Raw genomic sequence first — 17924 nt, forward strand, 5'->3', positions numbered from 1 at the left:
ATCCGCCGTATGCTCTACAGGCGAGTGACTGCTTGCGAGGGTGAGCCGAAGATGGCGGCTCGATCTCGTGCGCACAAGGGAGGATAGCGAGGAGGAAGCGCGCCGTCTTCCGTCGACCGCAAGGCTCCGGATGGAAGGCAGGGAGGGGTGGTTGCGTTCTACTCTAGCGGCTGCTGAGTAAGGCCCGGCCCGCGCGACCGTGCATGGTCGCCCTATCTCGAATGCCATCTGCGACGGGGACAGAGTCCGCCCTGCGCTGTCTTTTCACGGCTTAGTTCGCGTTGAAGCGACAGGCATCGTGAAGGTCAATTCGCTGGCTGTTGCTGCCACACTGCCTCATTCCAGCGTTTTGAAAGCGTTATTCCGCGGTCATCGAGTGAGATGCGACGCGCGTGACACCGTGCTTGTTAATTTAGTTCGCAAGCAGCTGTTTACAAGTTTATACGGCCCATAAAACTAGTATCCTTACTTCGTATAACTCTCTCCTAATTTGCTATCGCAATCGATGCTTCGCGTTCCGGGGGAAACTGCGATATTTCTTATATAGGCTAGCATAGAATGTGTTCTTAATGTATATTATTACCTAACGTTCACAGGTGATCATGAAATAGCTTAAAATTGCTCATATATTTTATTGCGATAGCAATTATATGGACACTCAAAAGCAGATTTCTGCCGTCGGCGTCGCCGTCGCCGTGAGGTTCCGTATGACGTCAGTGAAGATTAAATCGTCGCCGCGTGCCGAACGCTGTATGTGCGAGTGAAAGGGCGCGAGGGGCGCGCGCTTTCACTGGGAGTGAACGTACGGCGGAGAACAAACGCGCGTTCTGCGCCGTGCTCCCTTAGGGGCTGCAGAAGTAGGCGTCTCTTTCCTCCTTTACAATCACCATATATGTAGAGCAAACGCGCCTTCTTCCGATGCGCGAGAGGCCGTGGGGGAGGGGGAGGGAAGGGAGGCGACGTTTAGCTGCGGCACCAAGTGCCTATTTATATCAGAGGCTCCGGCAACAGTCACCAACGCCGCGCGCATTTTGAGCGAACGCGGGCAAAACGCCGACGGCGTCGACAACAGTTCTGCGTGTTGCCGGTGCTGCTGCATGTCCAAGTTTATACAGCTGATAAAGCTAATATCATTACTCCGTGTAGCTCTCTACCAATTTGCTATCGCAATTGATGCTTCGCCTTTCAGGTGAAACTGCGACAACTTTTTTTCTTGTAGAGGTGTTTCGTCCGAAAGCAATTCGTTAATATGTTTATTATGGATTTGAATTAAATTTGTTGGTCCTCATTATAGACATCGCTGTGAAGCCGCCGAAGTGTAATCCTGTAGCTTCGACAGCGTAAGTAGATCTCCAGTATCATGTAACATCTCGTATGAATAAACTTTATAATTAAGATCATTATTACCTCCGCACAGAGTGTACTACTAATGTATATTAAGGAAAAAAGGACGAGTAAAGCCACTTGCTTTTTGGCACAGCGCCCTTATAGTGGGGTATGTGCCTCTGCCTTTGAATGTCATCATCAGGAACGCTAAAGGAGGAATGCAATGCGCGGATATCGTGAGCATTCCAGTCGAACCTGGCCCATCGTCCTGCTTTGTCCACTCTTCCTCTGCCTCTTCGTCCACTACAAGGCTAAACCGTCGAGGCACCAAACCCGCTCTGTGTCACCCATCGGGAGCCTCTTCGACACACCTGGCTGTACGATGCCGCTCTACCCGTCTTTCCACTGCAGCATTCGCCACACCAACCAGACCGATGTCAGCCTGCACTGGCGCTGCCCGGGTCGCCGTGCGACCGTCGTCTACCGCCGCGGCAGCGCCCTCTATTTAAACGCCACCCGACTCGCCGAGTACTATGGCACGGGCTCGGCGGCCCACGCGGTATGCTCGTACTGCGAGGTGCTCAGAAACGAGACCTCAGGCGTTCCTCACGACTGGGGCTATAAGCTGGGGCCTAGCCGACCCATGGTCTTCGGGAGAGACTTGGCCGAGGAGTTCGTGGCCGTGACGTGCGTGGCGGGCATAGAGACGCTCTTCACCGACTACTTCCTTCTTCCACAACTGAAGAATATTAGTGACGGAAGGCCCGGAAGGCGGAGAGAGGGCCTCATGAACGTGCTCGTTCTAGGCATCGATTCGACGTCACGGATGAACTTCAATCGTCATATGAAGCGAACGCGGCGGCTACTTTTGGAAGAGCTGAACGCCTTCGAGCTTCTTGGTTACAACAAGGTAGGAATGGTTTGCAGATTCTCGGTGCTCTTGCTTAGTTGTGGTTATCCAAGAACCTGCCATTACGAGATGTTGTTTAGCACTAACCAGTGGGTGCCACAAAACAGTATTTCCTGAGGATCACCCGTTAGTTACCAGTGAGGCTCATTTTGTTGGTGGTATGACCAATACCAGGTTGTGATTTCGCCTCGCAATATTTAGCCCGTGATGCGCTCGCAAGCAGCCGCACCATTGATAGGAAACTCGAATGAGCTGGAACCTAGCAGCGTAGTTAAACGACGCGGCGTATGTTACGCATTCTGCGTGTGTTGCTCCAGACCCTGCTCAAGGGCCTGGCTCTTTCACCACCGTAGTTTAGTTGGACAAACTCGACGTTCCTACTTATATACTTATACACACAGATGCTCTAAATGGGCGACCGCCACGCAGATTTAGAGGAAGCACGTCGACTGTAGGAAATAATGTATCCCACCTTCACGAAGCAGTGAGTTTCCTTGCGAGTTGTAATAGTGAGCATAAATTGCGGAGAACTTGAAAACCCGAGATATACAGACCAGTATTTTGCGACTCTGTCGAAAAAGCGCTATCGAATTTTTGTGAACTGCATCAGTTAGTGTCATACGTGGTGAACTAGACTATTAGAACTCACGCGTTAAGTGATCCCGCCCTTGCATTATTTTGTCAAACTGACGTATTTGACTTTATTTGAGGCAGATAAGAGGGCAATTTTGTCTGTTTCGGCCGACCAAAATTGACGGCAGTTCACAATTTTATGACATCTGCTTTTGTTTCGAAGATGGAACATTCAACTTCATACCTCTGTTTTCTTTCATCTTGCGACTTTGGGGACGTAATTTATCTGAAGCGCCACAAAACAAAAGACTACTCCCAAGTGTCAGCATTTCGTGCTTTTTTTCTGTTTTTTGCTAGAAACATGTACAAATTTGTTTTTTGTGTAGTTACCAGGCAAAAATATTTTATTATTTCCGTACACTTATACAGTGGGTTATTTTTTCCTATTCCATGTGTATTCTAATCAGGTCGCCCTACGATAATTATCTGCCCGGGTGGACATCATTCGCAAGAAATATCACAGCAGTCCATACATAAAGTCATTACCTTAATTACCTTATTAGCTACAAGCTTAACGGCACATATGTGTAATGAAACGTTTAAGGCTAATGCCATAAAAGTCTAGTTACAGCTTCCAGTAGTTCTTCACGGTCATGTAGGCCGAAAAAGCTGGCGTCTAACAGAACGAATGAAACCGTAACTAGGCTGATCTCAGAAGCAGCAATTGAAGTGGGAGGTAGAGCACCAAGGCAACCAGTAGGTAAGCTCTCCCCAAGTACCAAAGGACCCAATAAAGAAACGACAATACATGAAATTCTTAAACTCGAGATATCTGATGGAAGTCGCTGAACAGTCAAAACTGACCAACAAGAAGAAAGTAAGGGATATTCGAAATTATAACGTGGAAAAGATTGAGGAAGCAGTAAAATATGGACGCAGCATGAAATCAATGAGAAGAAAACTTGGCATAGGACAAGGCAAAATGTGTGCACTGAAAGATAGGCAGGGTAACATAATCAGCAATTTCGATGAGATAATAAAAGCTGCGGAAGAATTCTATACAAACCTGTGCAGTGCCCAGAACAGCCAAGCTACTTTCATTCGAAGTAGTAATGAACAGGATACAGAGGCTCCTCCTATAACTAGCGATGAAGTTTTAAGGGCATTGCAAGGCATGGCCACGAGAAACGCTGCTGGAGAAGATGAAATAACAGTCGATTTAATCAAATATGGAGGAGATATTGTTACGCGAACGAAGGATTAAGAACTGGATTCTATTTACAAAGTATATTTACAAAGGATAGCTGCAGCGCTGGCCAGTTCAGCCGACAACCTTCAGCTCGAGAGCAAAGAGCAGTTCGTCTTCTTCGTCTGGGTGCCCGCGCGCATTGTCCAGAAGAAACACGCAATATGCATGTATCATTATCCCCGGCGGCAGAAGCACCGTTCCGGTGCGTCTAAATATCAGTGGGAACAGGAGGGTAATACGGTTTTAGGCGTGCGACATGCACAACGACAGTGGAAGTCGGGGAAGATGAGGCACTGGTACTGAATGGGGCGATTTCATACGTAACTGGAGTCACGGTACGGAGCACTCGATATGGGCCTGTGTACCGAGGCAGGAGTTTTTCTGACAGGCTAACATGACGAGTTGGTGACCACAGGTGTACCAGAGATCCAGGCGAAAAGTGAACGTCTCTGTGATGTCGACCGTAAAAACGCCGTCGGTTCTCTTGGGAGGTCAGGAGGCGAGCGCGGGCAATTTCGCGAGCTTGGGCTGCCCTGTTGATGGCGTCAAGTGCATATTCGCTGGTCTTTGCTGCGGCGAATGGAAGGGATGTGTCCATTGGCAATGTGGCTTCTCGGCCGAACAACAGAGAGAACGAGTTATATGCAAATAGTCATACGGTAGGACAAGGTCCCAGTCTGTATGGTCAGACGAGACATACTTTGCAAACATGTCTGTCAGGGTTCGATTGAGACGCTCCGTGAGACCATTGGTCTGTGCATGGTAAGACGTAGTCAGCTTGTGCCTGGTTGAGCAGGACTGCAGGATGTCGGCGATGACTTCAGAAAGGAATGTCCGACCACGGTCAGTGAGCTGTTGGTGTGGAGCTCCATGCTGCAGAATCACGTCGCGTAAAAGAAAATCGGCGACATCTGTGGTGCAGCTTGTTGGAAGCACTCTGGTGATGGCGTAGCGCGTGGCGTAATCTGTCGCCACAGCGACCCACTTGTTGCCAGACGTTGATAGAGGGAAAGGGCCAAGTAATTTCAAGCTAACGCGAAAGAACGGCTCCGAAGGAATGTCGAGCGGTTGAAGGCATCCAGCAGGAAGCGTCTATGATGTTTTTCGGCGCTGACATTTATCACACGCCGCAACGTATTTCCGGACGGAGTGGGCAAGGCCTGGCCAAAAGAAGCGTCGGCGAATCCGGTCGTAGGTGCTGGAGCCGCCGAGGTGACCTGCCGTTGGAAAGTCGTGAAGTTCTTGGAGAAAAGCTGACCGGAGGTGCCGGGAAATGACGAGGAGTAGGGCAGAACTGTCGGGGCGGACGTTGTGGCGGAATAATACACCATCCCGGACAACAAACAAATGAAGGGACGAAGCAGAAGGCGAAGATTCCAAACAATCAATGATAGCGCGCAAGATGGAATCACGGCGCTGCACGTGGCGACTTGTAGCAGCTGCGAAACCGAGAAAACGCAAGCGTCGGCATTGGTGTCAGGGTCGGTGGGTGGTTCGTCCACTGGATAGCGTGATAAGCAGTCTGCGTCTTGATGTAGGCGGCCCGACTTGTAGACTACCGCATAGCAATATTGTTGTAGCCGCAGAGCCCAGCGACCAAGCCGTCCGGTAGGATCCTTGAGTGAGGAAAGCCAGCAGAGCACGTGGTGGTCCGTGATTACAGAGAAATGCGTGCCATACAAGTACGGGCGGATTTTAGAAACCGCCCAGAGTAGAGCCAGGCATTCACTGTCTGTAATCGAACAGTTGCGCTCTGCTGCTGTGAGGAGGCGGCTAGCGTAGGCGATAACACGATAACGTCCCTGTTGGCGTTGGGCTAAGACGGCCCCGATATCCTGACCACTGGCATCGGTACGGACTTCTGTAGGAGAGCACGGGTCAAAGTGGGCCAGAATAGGTGGCGTATTGAGAATGTTGGTCAGGTGGGCAAACGCGGCAGTTTGAGTGGGACCCCACGTAAATGGCACGTCCTTCTTCAGAAGATCAGTAAGTGGTCGGGCAATCGCTGCGAAGTCTTTAACGAACCGCCAGAAGTAGGAGCAGAGCGCGAAAGAACTTCGCACGTCTTTGACAGACTGAGGTACAGGAAAAGACGTGACAGCACGAATTTTCTCCGTATCTGGATGAATACCGGAAGCGTCGACGAGGTGGCCCAGCACTGTAATCTGCCGACGACCGAACTGACACTTCGAGGAATTTAGTTGGAGCCCAGCCTCGCGGAAGACTTGAAGAACAGCTGATAAACATACAAGGTGTGTCCCAAATGTAGGCGAAAATACGAAAACATCATCTAGGTAGCAAAGGCATGTTGACCATTTGAACTATTGAAGCAAGGAGTCCATCATACACTCGAATGTGGCTGGGGCGTTCCATAGAGCGAATGGCATAGCTCTGAATTGATATAGACCATCAGGGATGACAAACGCCGTCTTCTCTCGGTCCCTTTCATCCTCAGAAATTTGCGAATAACCAGATCGAAGGTCTATTGATGAGAAGTAGTTGGCACCATGGAGACAATCGAGGGCGTCGTCAATGCGAGGCAAGGGGTAGACGTCTTTTTTGGTAATTCTGTTTAGATGACGATAATCTACGCAGAAGCGCCACGTGCCAGCTTTCTTTTTAACAAGCACAACGGGTGACACCCAAGGGCTCGACGAGGGTTCAACAATGCCTTTGGCAAGCATCTTGTGCACTTCATCTTGAATAACCATACGCTCTGAAACAGAAACTCGATATGGCCGGCGATGAGTCGGACTGGCATCGCCAGTATTTATGTTATGCTTAACAATCGAAGTCTGGACCAATTTCGATTGTTGAGGTCGAAGATGTCTTCGTAGGAAACCGAACGGCGACACAGAGCTGCTTCTTTTTCAGGCAATAGGTCCGCAGCAATCATGGTACTAAAGGCTGCGTCAAGGCAAATAGCGTCCTGTGGACATGGTGAAGAATCGGAGAAGCCGTCCACTGAAAACGCCGTGACGTGTTCATCTCATATAGCACGCAGCGTTGTAACCGATATGCCTTGGGGTAGAACTTGCTTTGTTTGGCCCAAATTGATGACGGGGAGGCATGTCCGGCTATCGGCGACGGTTACGACGGAGTGGGGCACAGTGATATTGCGCATCAAAAGGACATCAGGAACAGGCGTAGCGACGTAATCCCCATCGGGGACAAAGAAAGATGATAGCAAATCGACGAAAGTCAAAGTTTTAGGCAGCAGGTGGACGAAGGCGGTCGTACTAAAGTTGTTCGGTTGTTCAGCACGAATATGCGCGAGTAGAGGAAGTTCGAGGGAAAGGGTACCGATAGAACATTCGATCAAAGCTGAATGCGTCGTAAGATAGTCTACTCCGAGGATTAGGTCATGGGGACAATTGGTCAGCACTGTAAAAAGAACTGGGACGTGGCAGTCGGCGATACTTATCCGGGAAGTACACGTCCCAGTCACGGCAACAGTGCTGACATCGGCGACGCATACGCCTCGTGTAGTAGCAGGAATGAGAACCTTCTTCAGTCGACGACGGAGGTTATTACTCATTATGGACACCTGGGCTCCAGTATCTATTAATGCCGTCAAAGGGACACCGTCGACGTGGACATCAAGCAAGTTCTGGTTCATTGGGAGCATCAATGGAGGAATTGACACGACGAAGATAATGCAGCGCTACCCCCATGAGTTGCATGGTCTAGTTTTCCGTCCCCGAGGGTCCATAATTGGTCGGCGATGAATAGCGGCGTGGCTAGGGCGACGGGGACCGACGGCGCAGAGGTGACGGCGAGCGAGCGGGACGAATGTCATCGACGGATACGTCAGAGGTAGAAGGCATACGGCGAGGCGAGTAGCGGTGAGGGTCGGCATATGGGCGAGGAGACGGGGAAGAGTAGCTCGAATACGGCGATGGCCAGGAGGTGCGGCAGTGGCGAGCGACGTGGCCAATGCGGTGGCAGCGGAAGCAAAGGGACTTGTCGTCCGCAGTTCTCCACTCTGTAGGGCTGCGGTATCTGGGAGGAGAATACAGATCGCTGCGAGGCACAGCTGTCGGCACCAATCGGGCGTCAGGTAGGGAGAAGGAGCAGGCAGCAGGAAAACCGAAGTTGGCAAATTCTTGCCGCACAACTTCCTGAATGAGGGAGATCGCTAGGGCTAGTTGGTCAATGGTGGGGTCAACTGGGCGTGGATGGAACGGGGCAGGACTTGCAGCCTGAGCTCGCGGCGAACAATATGTGTGACGGTCTCATTGGAGCGGGGGCCGCGTGCTTGAGAAGCTTGCGGCCCTTTATACGCAATGCCTCACAACTTCAAGTGTACCAGAGAGCTAGAAGAATGCCAACATTATACTAACTAGAAGAAGGGAGTTGTTAAAGAATTGAAGAATTATAGACCCATAAGATTGCTTTCAGTATTGCATAAAATATACACGAAGATAACTTCCAACAGAATATGGGCAACACTTGACTTCAGCCAACCAAGAGAACAGGCTGGTTCCAGGAAGGGACATTCTACGATGGATCTTATCCATGTCATCAATGAGGTAATCTGCGGAGTACAATCAACCTCCCTATGTGGCTTTCACAGATTATGAAAAGGCATTTCATTCAGTAGAGATACCTGCAGTCATAGAGGGCGTAATCAAGCAGTACAGGATGTACACGTGAATATCTTGGCAAATATCTACAAGGATTCCACAGCTACCTTGGTTCTCCACAAGAGAAGTAGGAAGTTGCCTATCAAGAAAGTTGTAAGTCAAGGCGACGCAATTTTTCCCATGCTATTGACTGCATGCTTAGAAGTATTCAAGCTCTCAGACTGGGAAGGCTTACGAGTGAGGATCAACGGCAAATATCTCAGCAACCTTGGGTTTGTAAATGACATTGCCCTATTAAACAACAATGGAGACGAATTACAACATATGATTGAGGACATTAATCGAAAAAGTGTAAGAGTGGGGTTGAAAATGAATATGAAGAAGACAAAGATAATGTTCATTAGCCTGGCAAGAGAACAAGAATTCCGGATCGCCAGTCACCCTCTAGAGTCTGTACAGGAATACGGTTATCTAGGTCAATTACTCAGAGGGGACATTATCATGAGAAAGAAATTTACAGAAGAATAAAATTGGGTTGGAGTGCATACGGCAGGCACTACCAAATCCTGACTGGGACCTTACTACTGTCGTTGAAACGAAAAGTGTACAATCATTGCATTCTACCGGTGCTAACGTATGGGGAGAAACTTGGAGGTTAACAAAGAAGCTCGAGAACAAATTAAGGACCGCACAAAGAGCGATTGAACGAAAAATGTTAGGCCTAACGTTAAGAGACAGGAAGAAAGTGGTGCGGATCAGAGAGCAAACGGGGATAGCAGATGTTCTAATTGACATTAAGAGAAAAAGAATGTAGCTGGGCAGGCCATGTATTGCGTAGGATGAGTAACCGGTGGACCATTACAGTTACAGAATGGATACCAAGAGAAGGCAAGCGCAGTCGAGGACGGCAGAAAACTAGTTGGGGCACGTGATGAAGTTAAGAAATTTGCAGGCGCAAGTTGGAGTCAGCTAGCGCGAAACAGGGGTAATTGGAGGTCGCAGATAGAGGCCTTCCTCCTGCACTGGACATAAATATAGACAGATGATGAACTAAACGATCAACTTGCCCGATTACTCAAGGGGCACCGCAAAGCGCGGCTCACCATCCAACCCCTGTCGTAAAAATGCGGTCTAACGTGTAGCTGCCGCCGCACTTCCCTCTACTGACGAGCTGACTCTGGTTGACGCTTCGCGCAACTCCTGGTTGGATGTTTAATTCATTTCAGCAGCACGCTTGAGACAAGACTGTGTATTGCAAGATATCGCGGAGCTTTACTTTGCGCCGCCTTACTAGGTCACAGGAAGGTTGCGCCACGAGCCGCGCTTCGCGCAGTCGCGTGCGTGATCAGACAAATTGAAAGAAATAAGTTGACGCCAACGTTTTCGGTCGATGTGTCCGTTTTGAAATATTGAAACACGGAACTAGACTTTCTTGGTGATCTTATTCCACTTTCCGTAAGGTTTGTAATTAACAAAATTTATTGTTAAAACGTTACTTTGTCAATTAGTTTTTTTTTGCGAGGGATATCCACCTAGCCAGATAATTATTCTATAGTGACGTTAATCGAGTAAGTCTTGTAGGCTTCTTTTTGAAAAAGTGTTCGATATACAAATAAAAACACATTGTCTATGAACTGCTGAGATTAAACAACCGTTACAGTAGGACTACCATAGTATCGTAAGCAATATCGTAGGGAACACCGGAGCGCGTTTCAGATAGTGTGAAACCCAGCTGTGGGTGATGCATGGCGGTCGTCGTCAAAAACTAAGGGGCAAGGGTGACGCTTCTCGGTTCACTGATGGCGCTCCCTTCGTGAATTGTTTCTGCAGTACAGCTGGTATCATCTTGTCGGCAGCTGACAGGCCCGATCAACCCACCACTATTTCTGAGCTCACATTAACACCGTTGTTGGCAGTGCGCCTTTTCACATGCGTGGTATTTATGGCTACACTAGAACGCAGCAGCACTCTTTCTGATATCTAAAACGATATTATTTTCGACGGTAGCCGTCACCGACTGCTCAAAATTGTATTTGAAGCCATTTCACGTACGTCCCTGTATTGCCCTTCGCATTAACCACGATATCACGATTGTTTCTTTATATGCCTTATAAAAACGTTTGTACGCTCTCTGTCAGGCTCTGCCAGTCAAGCCCAACGTCACTATGGCAGGCCTGATGAATGCGCATTGTTTCCCCAAAATAATGAAGAGTTATTATTATTATTGTTATAATAATAATTATTATTATTATTATTAAAATTATAATTTCAAATTTTTCATTTCGTTTCGTTTCTTCTCGACGGTGCTGTAGGTGGGCGATAGCTCATTCGGCAACCAGATACCGCTGTTGACGGGAAAGCCTGCAGACGACGTGAAACGACGCTTCCATCACGCCATATTCGACAGCTTGCCACTCTTGTGGAACGTCTACGCAATGCAGGGATATGCCACCCTATTTCTGGAAGAGATGCCCTACTACGGTTTGTTCTCGTACCCAAACTACCGGGGCTTCCACAAGCCGCCCACCGATTATTACCCTGTGCCCGTCTTGCATGCCATGGAAGAGAACGGAGGTATCGACAACTACTGCGCCGGCTCCCGCCTCAAGACGCAGGTCAGTTTGATTTTGAAGCGAGGCTTTTTCGCCGAACCAACGAAGACTTTGCAGTAGGCTGCTGCTACTGCTGCTGTTGTCGATAATGATCGTATTTTTGTTGTTGCTGTACAACCCTGCAGATGTGCCGGTGGTCGGTCTTTGTTCTCATTCCAACAGGGAACAATAAAAATTCGCAGTTACGCCCGAAAGGCGAAGCATCGATTGCGATAGCAAATTAGTGGACAGCTATAGGAAGTAAGCATAGTAGTTTTGTCGGCCGTATGAACCTGCAAACATAGGCTTACTAACTAAATTAACAAGCATGATGTCACGCGCCCACAAGCAAACAAGAACACATCTCACTCGATGACCGCGGAAGCTCGCTGTCAAAACGCTGGAGTGAGGAAGCGCGCTGCAGCAGCGAGCGAAGTGTCCTTCGCGCTGCGTCTCGCATCAACGCGAACTAAGCCGCGAGAACACAGAAAACGGCGGACTGTGACTCGACGCAGATGGCTTTCAAGATACAACAGCCCGAGCGGCCGCCGGAGCCTCCCTCCCTCCCTACCCTCGCGCCCGAGCGTTGAGCGCGACGGAAGACGCGCGCTTTCTTCCCGCGTCCCTACCTTGTGTGCGCGAGACTGAGCCGCGATCACCGGCTCACCCTCGTACGATTTCACTTGCACATACAGCATACAGCACGCGCGACGATTTTATTGCCCTTTGACTTTATACGGAACCTCACGGTGACGGCGACGCCGACGGCAGAAATGCGGCTGGAAGTGTCCATGTAATTGCTATTGCAATAAAATGTCAAGCGTAATCCATCGACTTGCATCAAAGTGCCATCCTTCATGCTATCGAAAGCATGGCAAAACCAAAGACGGATTACCTCCACGCATAGCTCCTGGTTTCATCGTTGCTCGGTGGGGTCCTTCCGCTGCTGTTAGCTGCTATATGCGGAACAAGGGGTTCGTGGTAACGCCAGCAACACGCTAGGCTTCTTTCTTTCGGCAATAGGCGCACTAGTGGTGCAAGGCTGGAGTAAACAGCGGAGCTGGTGATCGACCCAGCTTTTTCCAGGTTTTACTAGGCTTGGCTAAGTTTTTCTAGGAAATGCTAAGTGCTGCTAGGCACGGTATTTCGAATCGGCTCGCCGCAGACGTGCAGATTCTCGCTTGGCCGCGCGACGTGCTCCAAGATGAGCGGCTTCTTCTTGGGGTGTCCGGATCTGCTTTGGTCGTCCCATGTCAAGGCTACATGTACTCGCCACAGAGTCAACGACAGTTTGCCGCCGTAGTAGTGGTTCCAGGCTTTATGTCCCCGGTGACGACACGGCCAAGCTGCGCTCCACACTTGCCGGGGCGTGGCTGGTTGAAACCTGCCGAACCGCCGCCAGAGGCGCCTGCTGCAGTCACGGACACCGCGTGCGTTCGGCGCGAACGCGGGGAAACGCGGCCGGCGTCGGCAGCAGCTGTGTGCGTGGCCTCGTTGGTGCTGCTACAATTTATATATCTCTCTCTCGCTCTGATTTTCTCTTTCTCTCTCCCGAGCATAGCGCATGCCGCACGCATGCTCTCCTTAACGTCCATATCAAGGCAACATATGCACGGAGTGGGGGCGAAGCACACGCCGCTCCGCGAGATGGTTGCTAGGCAACGCGTGGTGACGTCATCGTTCAGCGAGGTTTTTTGGTACACGCTTCACGGACTGACGGTCGGCTTAAACAGCTCTGCTGTTAAAAAAGATCCACATGCTCGACAGCGGCAATGTAGACAACATTTTCCATCTCGTTTCTTCGTGCTTACAACGACGTGTATAGCCCCTCCACGCCCCCCTAAAGAAATAAAAACCACGTCACCACGTCAGCTTCGTTTAAATTACCGCTCAACATGCACCTAAATTCAAGTACACGGGTGTTTTTCGGTTGCGTCCACAACGAAATGCGGCCGCCGTGGCCGGGATTTGATCCCGCGAATGTTGATGCGTACGGAACAAAATAGAACGTATTCACACGTTAGCATGAGCATGCAGATGGAGTGCCTTTTGTTTCCTGACAAGTCAAGACAGCTCATGAAAAGCCGTCAAAGCAGGTTTTGACATACGAGATAAATTGGAAGAGTGAGTACGACGGTCGCTGCACATCGCTCTACACACCCTGACAGCAGTTCATCAACACCCGCGTGCTCTATCCTCAAGATGTTGCAGCTTCACTATTCAGCACGCTGTTGAATCGCATGCGCGTTTAATTTCGTACTTCTCTATGACATTTATTTACCTATTTTTTTGCTGCGTTCTCAACTCTGTTATTGTGGCACATATATCACGCCTAACCAGGCACTTCCTGTTTAGGAATACGTTATTACACTGCTTTAGGCCCGTAAACAGCGAAGTCATCAGCTTACGAACGTATGAGTCACAAATTCAGTGCCAGAATTTAACATTGCAGGTTGCTCCGGACTGCCTTTGTTGAACTGAGAAAGTTCTTTTCAAGCGTTTCTTTTAAAGCTTTATTTTCTAACTGGTCCCTCCAGACTTGAGTGTCAAAAATTCCAGTTATGTGTAACACAACTGCCCATTTCTGTACTGTTTGGAACAGCTTAAATTTTTTTGCAGTGTCTTTACTTCAGGAACAACAGATTTCCACATCCATGAATATACGCATTTCTAGTAGCATGTCTAGTAGCATTTTCCAGGTTGCTACAGTGAGTATTTAAAGCCTACGCAAGCTTTTCATAACTAGTCGATCTTAACGCCAAAAATTGTTGCCCATCAGTACAGGTTGATAGGAATTATATATATATATATATATATATGCATATCATAACAAGCTAACAAACAGTGACAGGAAGGACATGTGATTTTCCCCTATGCTGTCCTTGGTGTCATTGTTTGTTGGCTTCTTATACTATGCTGAATAAAAAATCGGGCCCCTCGGTTTCCTTTCTTCTCGTTCATGCATATATATATATATACATATATATACAAAGGTGTGGGTTGAAAGGAAAGAGCACTTGCAGCCTACTGTGACAAAGGTAGCAACCACTCTGGACCATAGGTAACAGTCGAATAACCGTAAAGTGTTAATGTCTCTTCCTAGCATCTTCAAAGCCAGGCACAAGAGTAAGCTGGACTCATACCAAAAAAGTTTGCACCCACATAAATTCACTGAACGTGAAATTATTTATTTACACCAGTGTTGAGTTCTGTGTTATGCATTTTATTCAAATGTTCCTGTTATGAATATTTTAGCAATGTCATGTTCAATGTTCTATGTAGAAAGGTGTCCGGATAAGGCAAAGCTCTGGAGAAGAAATTATTAGACACTGAGTATACGCACCTGTGTCTTTAGTGTTTTGAATTTGCAGTGTTCTGCTTTTTTTTCAAATGTATACATATATTCATAGTATACTATAAGTTCCGTATTTCTACAACTGCCGTATTTACTCGTGTAAGGCTCGACATTGTGTGAGGCCCCCCCCACGCACACCTCCCACTGTGAATTGCGAAAGTATGGGAAAATAAAGTTTCATTAAGCATCAAGCGCATAATTACTGGTATGCAGTGACACCAACCGGAATCGGCCCTGCATGGCTGCTAGAACAAAGTATTATCACAGATAATGCAGTAGGCTCTGAGCGCTGTTCTACACACGCTAATAGGTCCTTTGTGTAGCTGGCCGCCAGCCTCTCGCCAGCTGCTCTTCTGAAGGCTACTATGAGTGGCGCTGAACAGCCTCAACTCTAGTGTGCGCGATCGGAACGCCCAATGCAGAAAGGGGGCCTGGCTTCACCAGAGGAAGATTAAACCTTGGCCGTTTGTGTTGTCACTGTATATTGCTTGGCAAATATGGCCGAATGCGGGAATCCACGACGCCACGAGTTTTTGCTTGCAGGTATTCCTCGATTACCTGGCGGACGTGCTGAGGCTGAACGCTCACCACGGCATCCCGGTGTTCGCGTACGCCTGGCTCTCGGACGTGCCGCACAGCAACGACCACGCCCTGTTGGTGCTGGACGAGCCAGTGTACGGGCTGCTGCGAGACATCCAGGAACGGAAGGCCTTCGAAGACACTGCATTGGTCCTACTCAGTGATCACGGTGCACGGTTTGGTAGCAATCGTGCCACCGTTATTGGTCGACACGAGGACAAGACGCCGTTCGCATATGTTCTCTTGCCACGCAACTTTTTGCGGCGCCATCCTGGAGTCGCCGTTAATCTAGAGGTGCGTAGGTAATATTAAATTGCTTTATCAGCATACTTGTAGTACAATACAGAGCTTGTTAACACACTCAACTAGGTTCGCATTCGATGCGGGGCCCACTCTATCTCGGATCTTGAGAACGCGTTCCTCAGCTCAGTGTTCGGCCGCTCGCTATAGCAATCGAAGGGCGGAAACAACCACTTCAACGCTGCTTCTCCTGTAAACGAACATGGCGGACGAAGGCCTCCCTGCTGCAGTCGCTAGCGCTGGCTACCGCTGCCAGGTTGGTACAGAAGGCTCCCAGAAACCAACAGAAGTTGTAGCAGAGACGTGGCCAGAAATCCAAGGACAATTAATAAGGGGGCCTCTGGTGCACCAACGAACGCCGGTTGTGATCCTAAAGACCGAGTCAGAGCCCAGAGTTGTCAAGACACAACAGAATATATTCTTCAAATAAGGCCGTTAAATACACACATACTCACTTCGGCTAGGTACAATGGGTGTTAACGAAACTGGATAATAATTAACAACAAGCACTAAGAGTAAAACACGTACGTAGAGTACAGAATCAATAGAAACACAGTGTCCACTCGTATTCACACGTGCTGGTCTTGAGCCGGGCGATCTCGGCGTAGCTCGAGGCAAATCTCTAAGAAGGAAGTTCTTCCGGAAATGCAGAAGCTCGATGAACTCGTCGGTTAGCTTCACCGGTGTGGTCTGATCCCCCTACTGATTCCCGCACGGCGCTTTTATTGCCTTCCCCAGCTTCTCGAACCTTCTGATGGAGTCGTGATCCCCTAGCATAAACAAAGCCTCAGAATCGTCTAGACATTTCTCGCATTTTCGGCCGCGGCTCCGAAGACTCTTCGAGAACGGCGGTGACTCATCCGTTAGCGCACAGCAGGGCAGTCGCACTAAAGCCCCTCAAACTTTGTGAAGTAGCGACACGCTTTGAAGAATGCCGCCTTCTCCTCGCGCGCCCTGTCCGAGGCCGACGCCGCGTCGCTATTAGCCTAATGGCATCACGTGGGCCGTCGCGCCGCCGGGCGCTGGCTTCGTTTGTTTACAGTCGCACTCCATCGCCATTTTCACGCGAGATGCTTCTACCGACTGGCGATGAGCACATATTGGCGCCGTTACTCTTCCGTGTTGTTTTGGCTTGCAAACGCCTGGAACTAACTTTTTGCGGCAAGAGTGACGTCGCTTCACGGCATTTTCCATCACCATGACCTGCTGCGCCTTCGGATGGCAAAATAGTTTCAGCCAAGGCAAGAAGCTTAATCGTTATGTACGCCAACAGACGAATTCGGGGGCACGCGAAGCTGCGTGTGAAAACGTGATTCCAAACCTTTACGATTAAGCGCAATCCTTTTTGACATTTGAGGATCGAGTGTGAAAACTCATCTTAGGAGAGCAACTCTACCTTTTGTGGTTAATTACTAGCCTTCGTTAGAGCGAACAACTCTGTTTGCCACTTTTCGTGTTCGTCGTTGGCGGCCGCCCGGTGGATTTGTGATACACAGGCACCGATAAAAAGCGTGAGCCCTCTCCCGAAACCGAGTTACGGGGTGCGTTCGCCGTCGAAAGACCGCATTATAGGTCTGAAACGTACGTGCTAATTCGCGTGCGCTTTAAAATGTGTGAAGGTTACGATGCGGCGGTGGGGGCACTCACAAACAAAACGTGCGGTCGGCCGCTCGTTCACTGGCTGGTTTAGTAGTTTGTTCGTCCGTTTAGTCGTTCGCTTGCTTGTTCGTTCAACTATTCGTTCGTACGGCCACTATGTCTCTGAGACGAACTTGCTGTAGGACACTAAGGCTGGTGCGTCCGTGCCCTTTGCCAGCCTTTGAGCATCATAGCTTATACGCGTCGCGAATTCAAGTCGGTGCGCATTGTTTAGGTTACTGAGGGTTTGTTGGGGGTCAGGATGCTGGCATTCGATCGTAAACGTGTTATTTACAACCATTCGCAACAAGATCTTGCGGCACGCGCTAGACAAACATAGTCCCCGCAATACATTCGGAGTCATCATGATACGGCGTTAGCGCTCGTTTAGATACTTACAAAAATAGTTATCAAAACAGGAAAAAGAAGCTGCCTTCACTGAATTTATGTATATATATATATATATATATATATATATATACATAACCCTCCGTATAAGAATTCTATGCTATACACAATGTTACGCGGAGCTAGAACGCTAACGCTTAGAGCGCACCGCATGGCTAGGCGTGAATTCACTCCGCGAAAGGTCGCCTGCTACGCTCAAGCGACGTAGGTGGCACCACAGTCGAGGAGGGAGCGCGAAAGAGAGGAGAAACGAGGAGTGAAGGCGGAGGAGGAGAGTGTCTATACGAAGTTTCAGGAGCTTTGGTCGCACCCCCCTCTCTCTCTCGACTCACCGTGAGTCTGGGTCTGAGAGGGTGTTTCGTAGCGCGCCTTCCCTCTCTCCTCTTAACCTTCGCGTATCTTGTCGAAG

At 49.2% G+C, this 17924-nt stretch overlaps 1 protein-coding gene across 1 annotated transcript in view; it reads left to right on the forward strand.

The window, feature by feature from the left end:
• The first annotated feature begins 1549 nt into the window (after positions 1-1549).
• LOC119454283 (uncharacterized) overlaps positions 1550-17924 on the forward strand; it is a 32059-nt gene continuing 15684 nt past the window's right edge. The window contains exons 1-3 of the mRNA XM_037716253.1: positions 1550-2236; positions 11086-11259; positions 15134-15463. Coding sequence (XP_037572181.1) covers positions 1550-2236; positions 11086-11259; positions 15134-15463 — 1191 coding nt within the window. The remainder of the gene's footprint in view (positions 2237-11085; positions 11260-15133; positions 15464-17924) is intronic.

Source organism: Dermacentor silvarum, chromosome 5 (genome assembly GCF_013339745.2).
Source record: "Dermacentor silvarum isolate Dsil-2018 chromosome 5, BIME_Dsil_1.4, whole genome shotgun sequence".
Lineage (NCBI taxonomy): Eukaryota > Metazoa > Arthropoda > Arachnida > Ixodida > Ixodidae > Dermacentor > Dermacentor silvarum.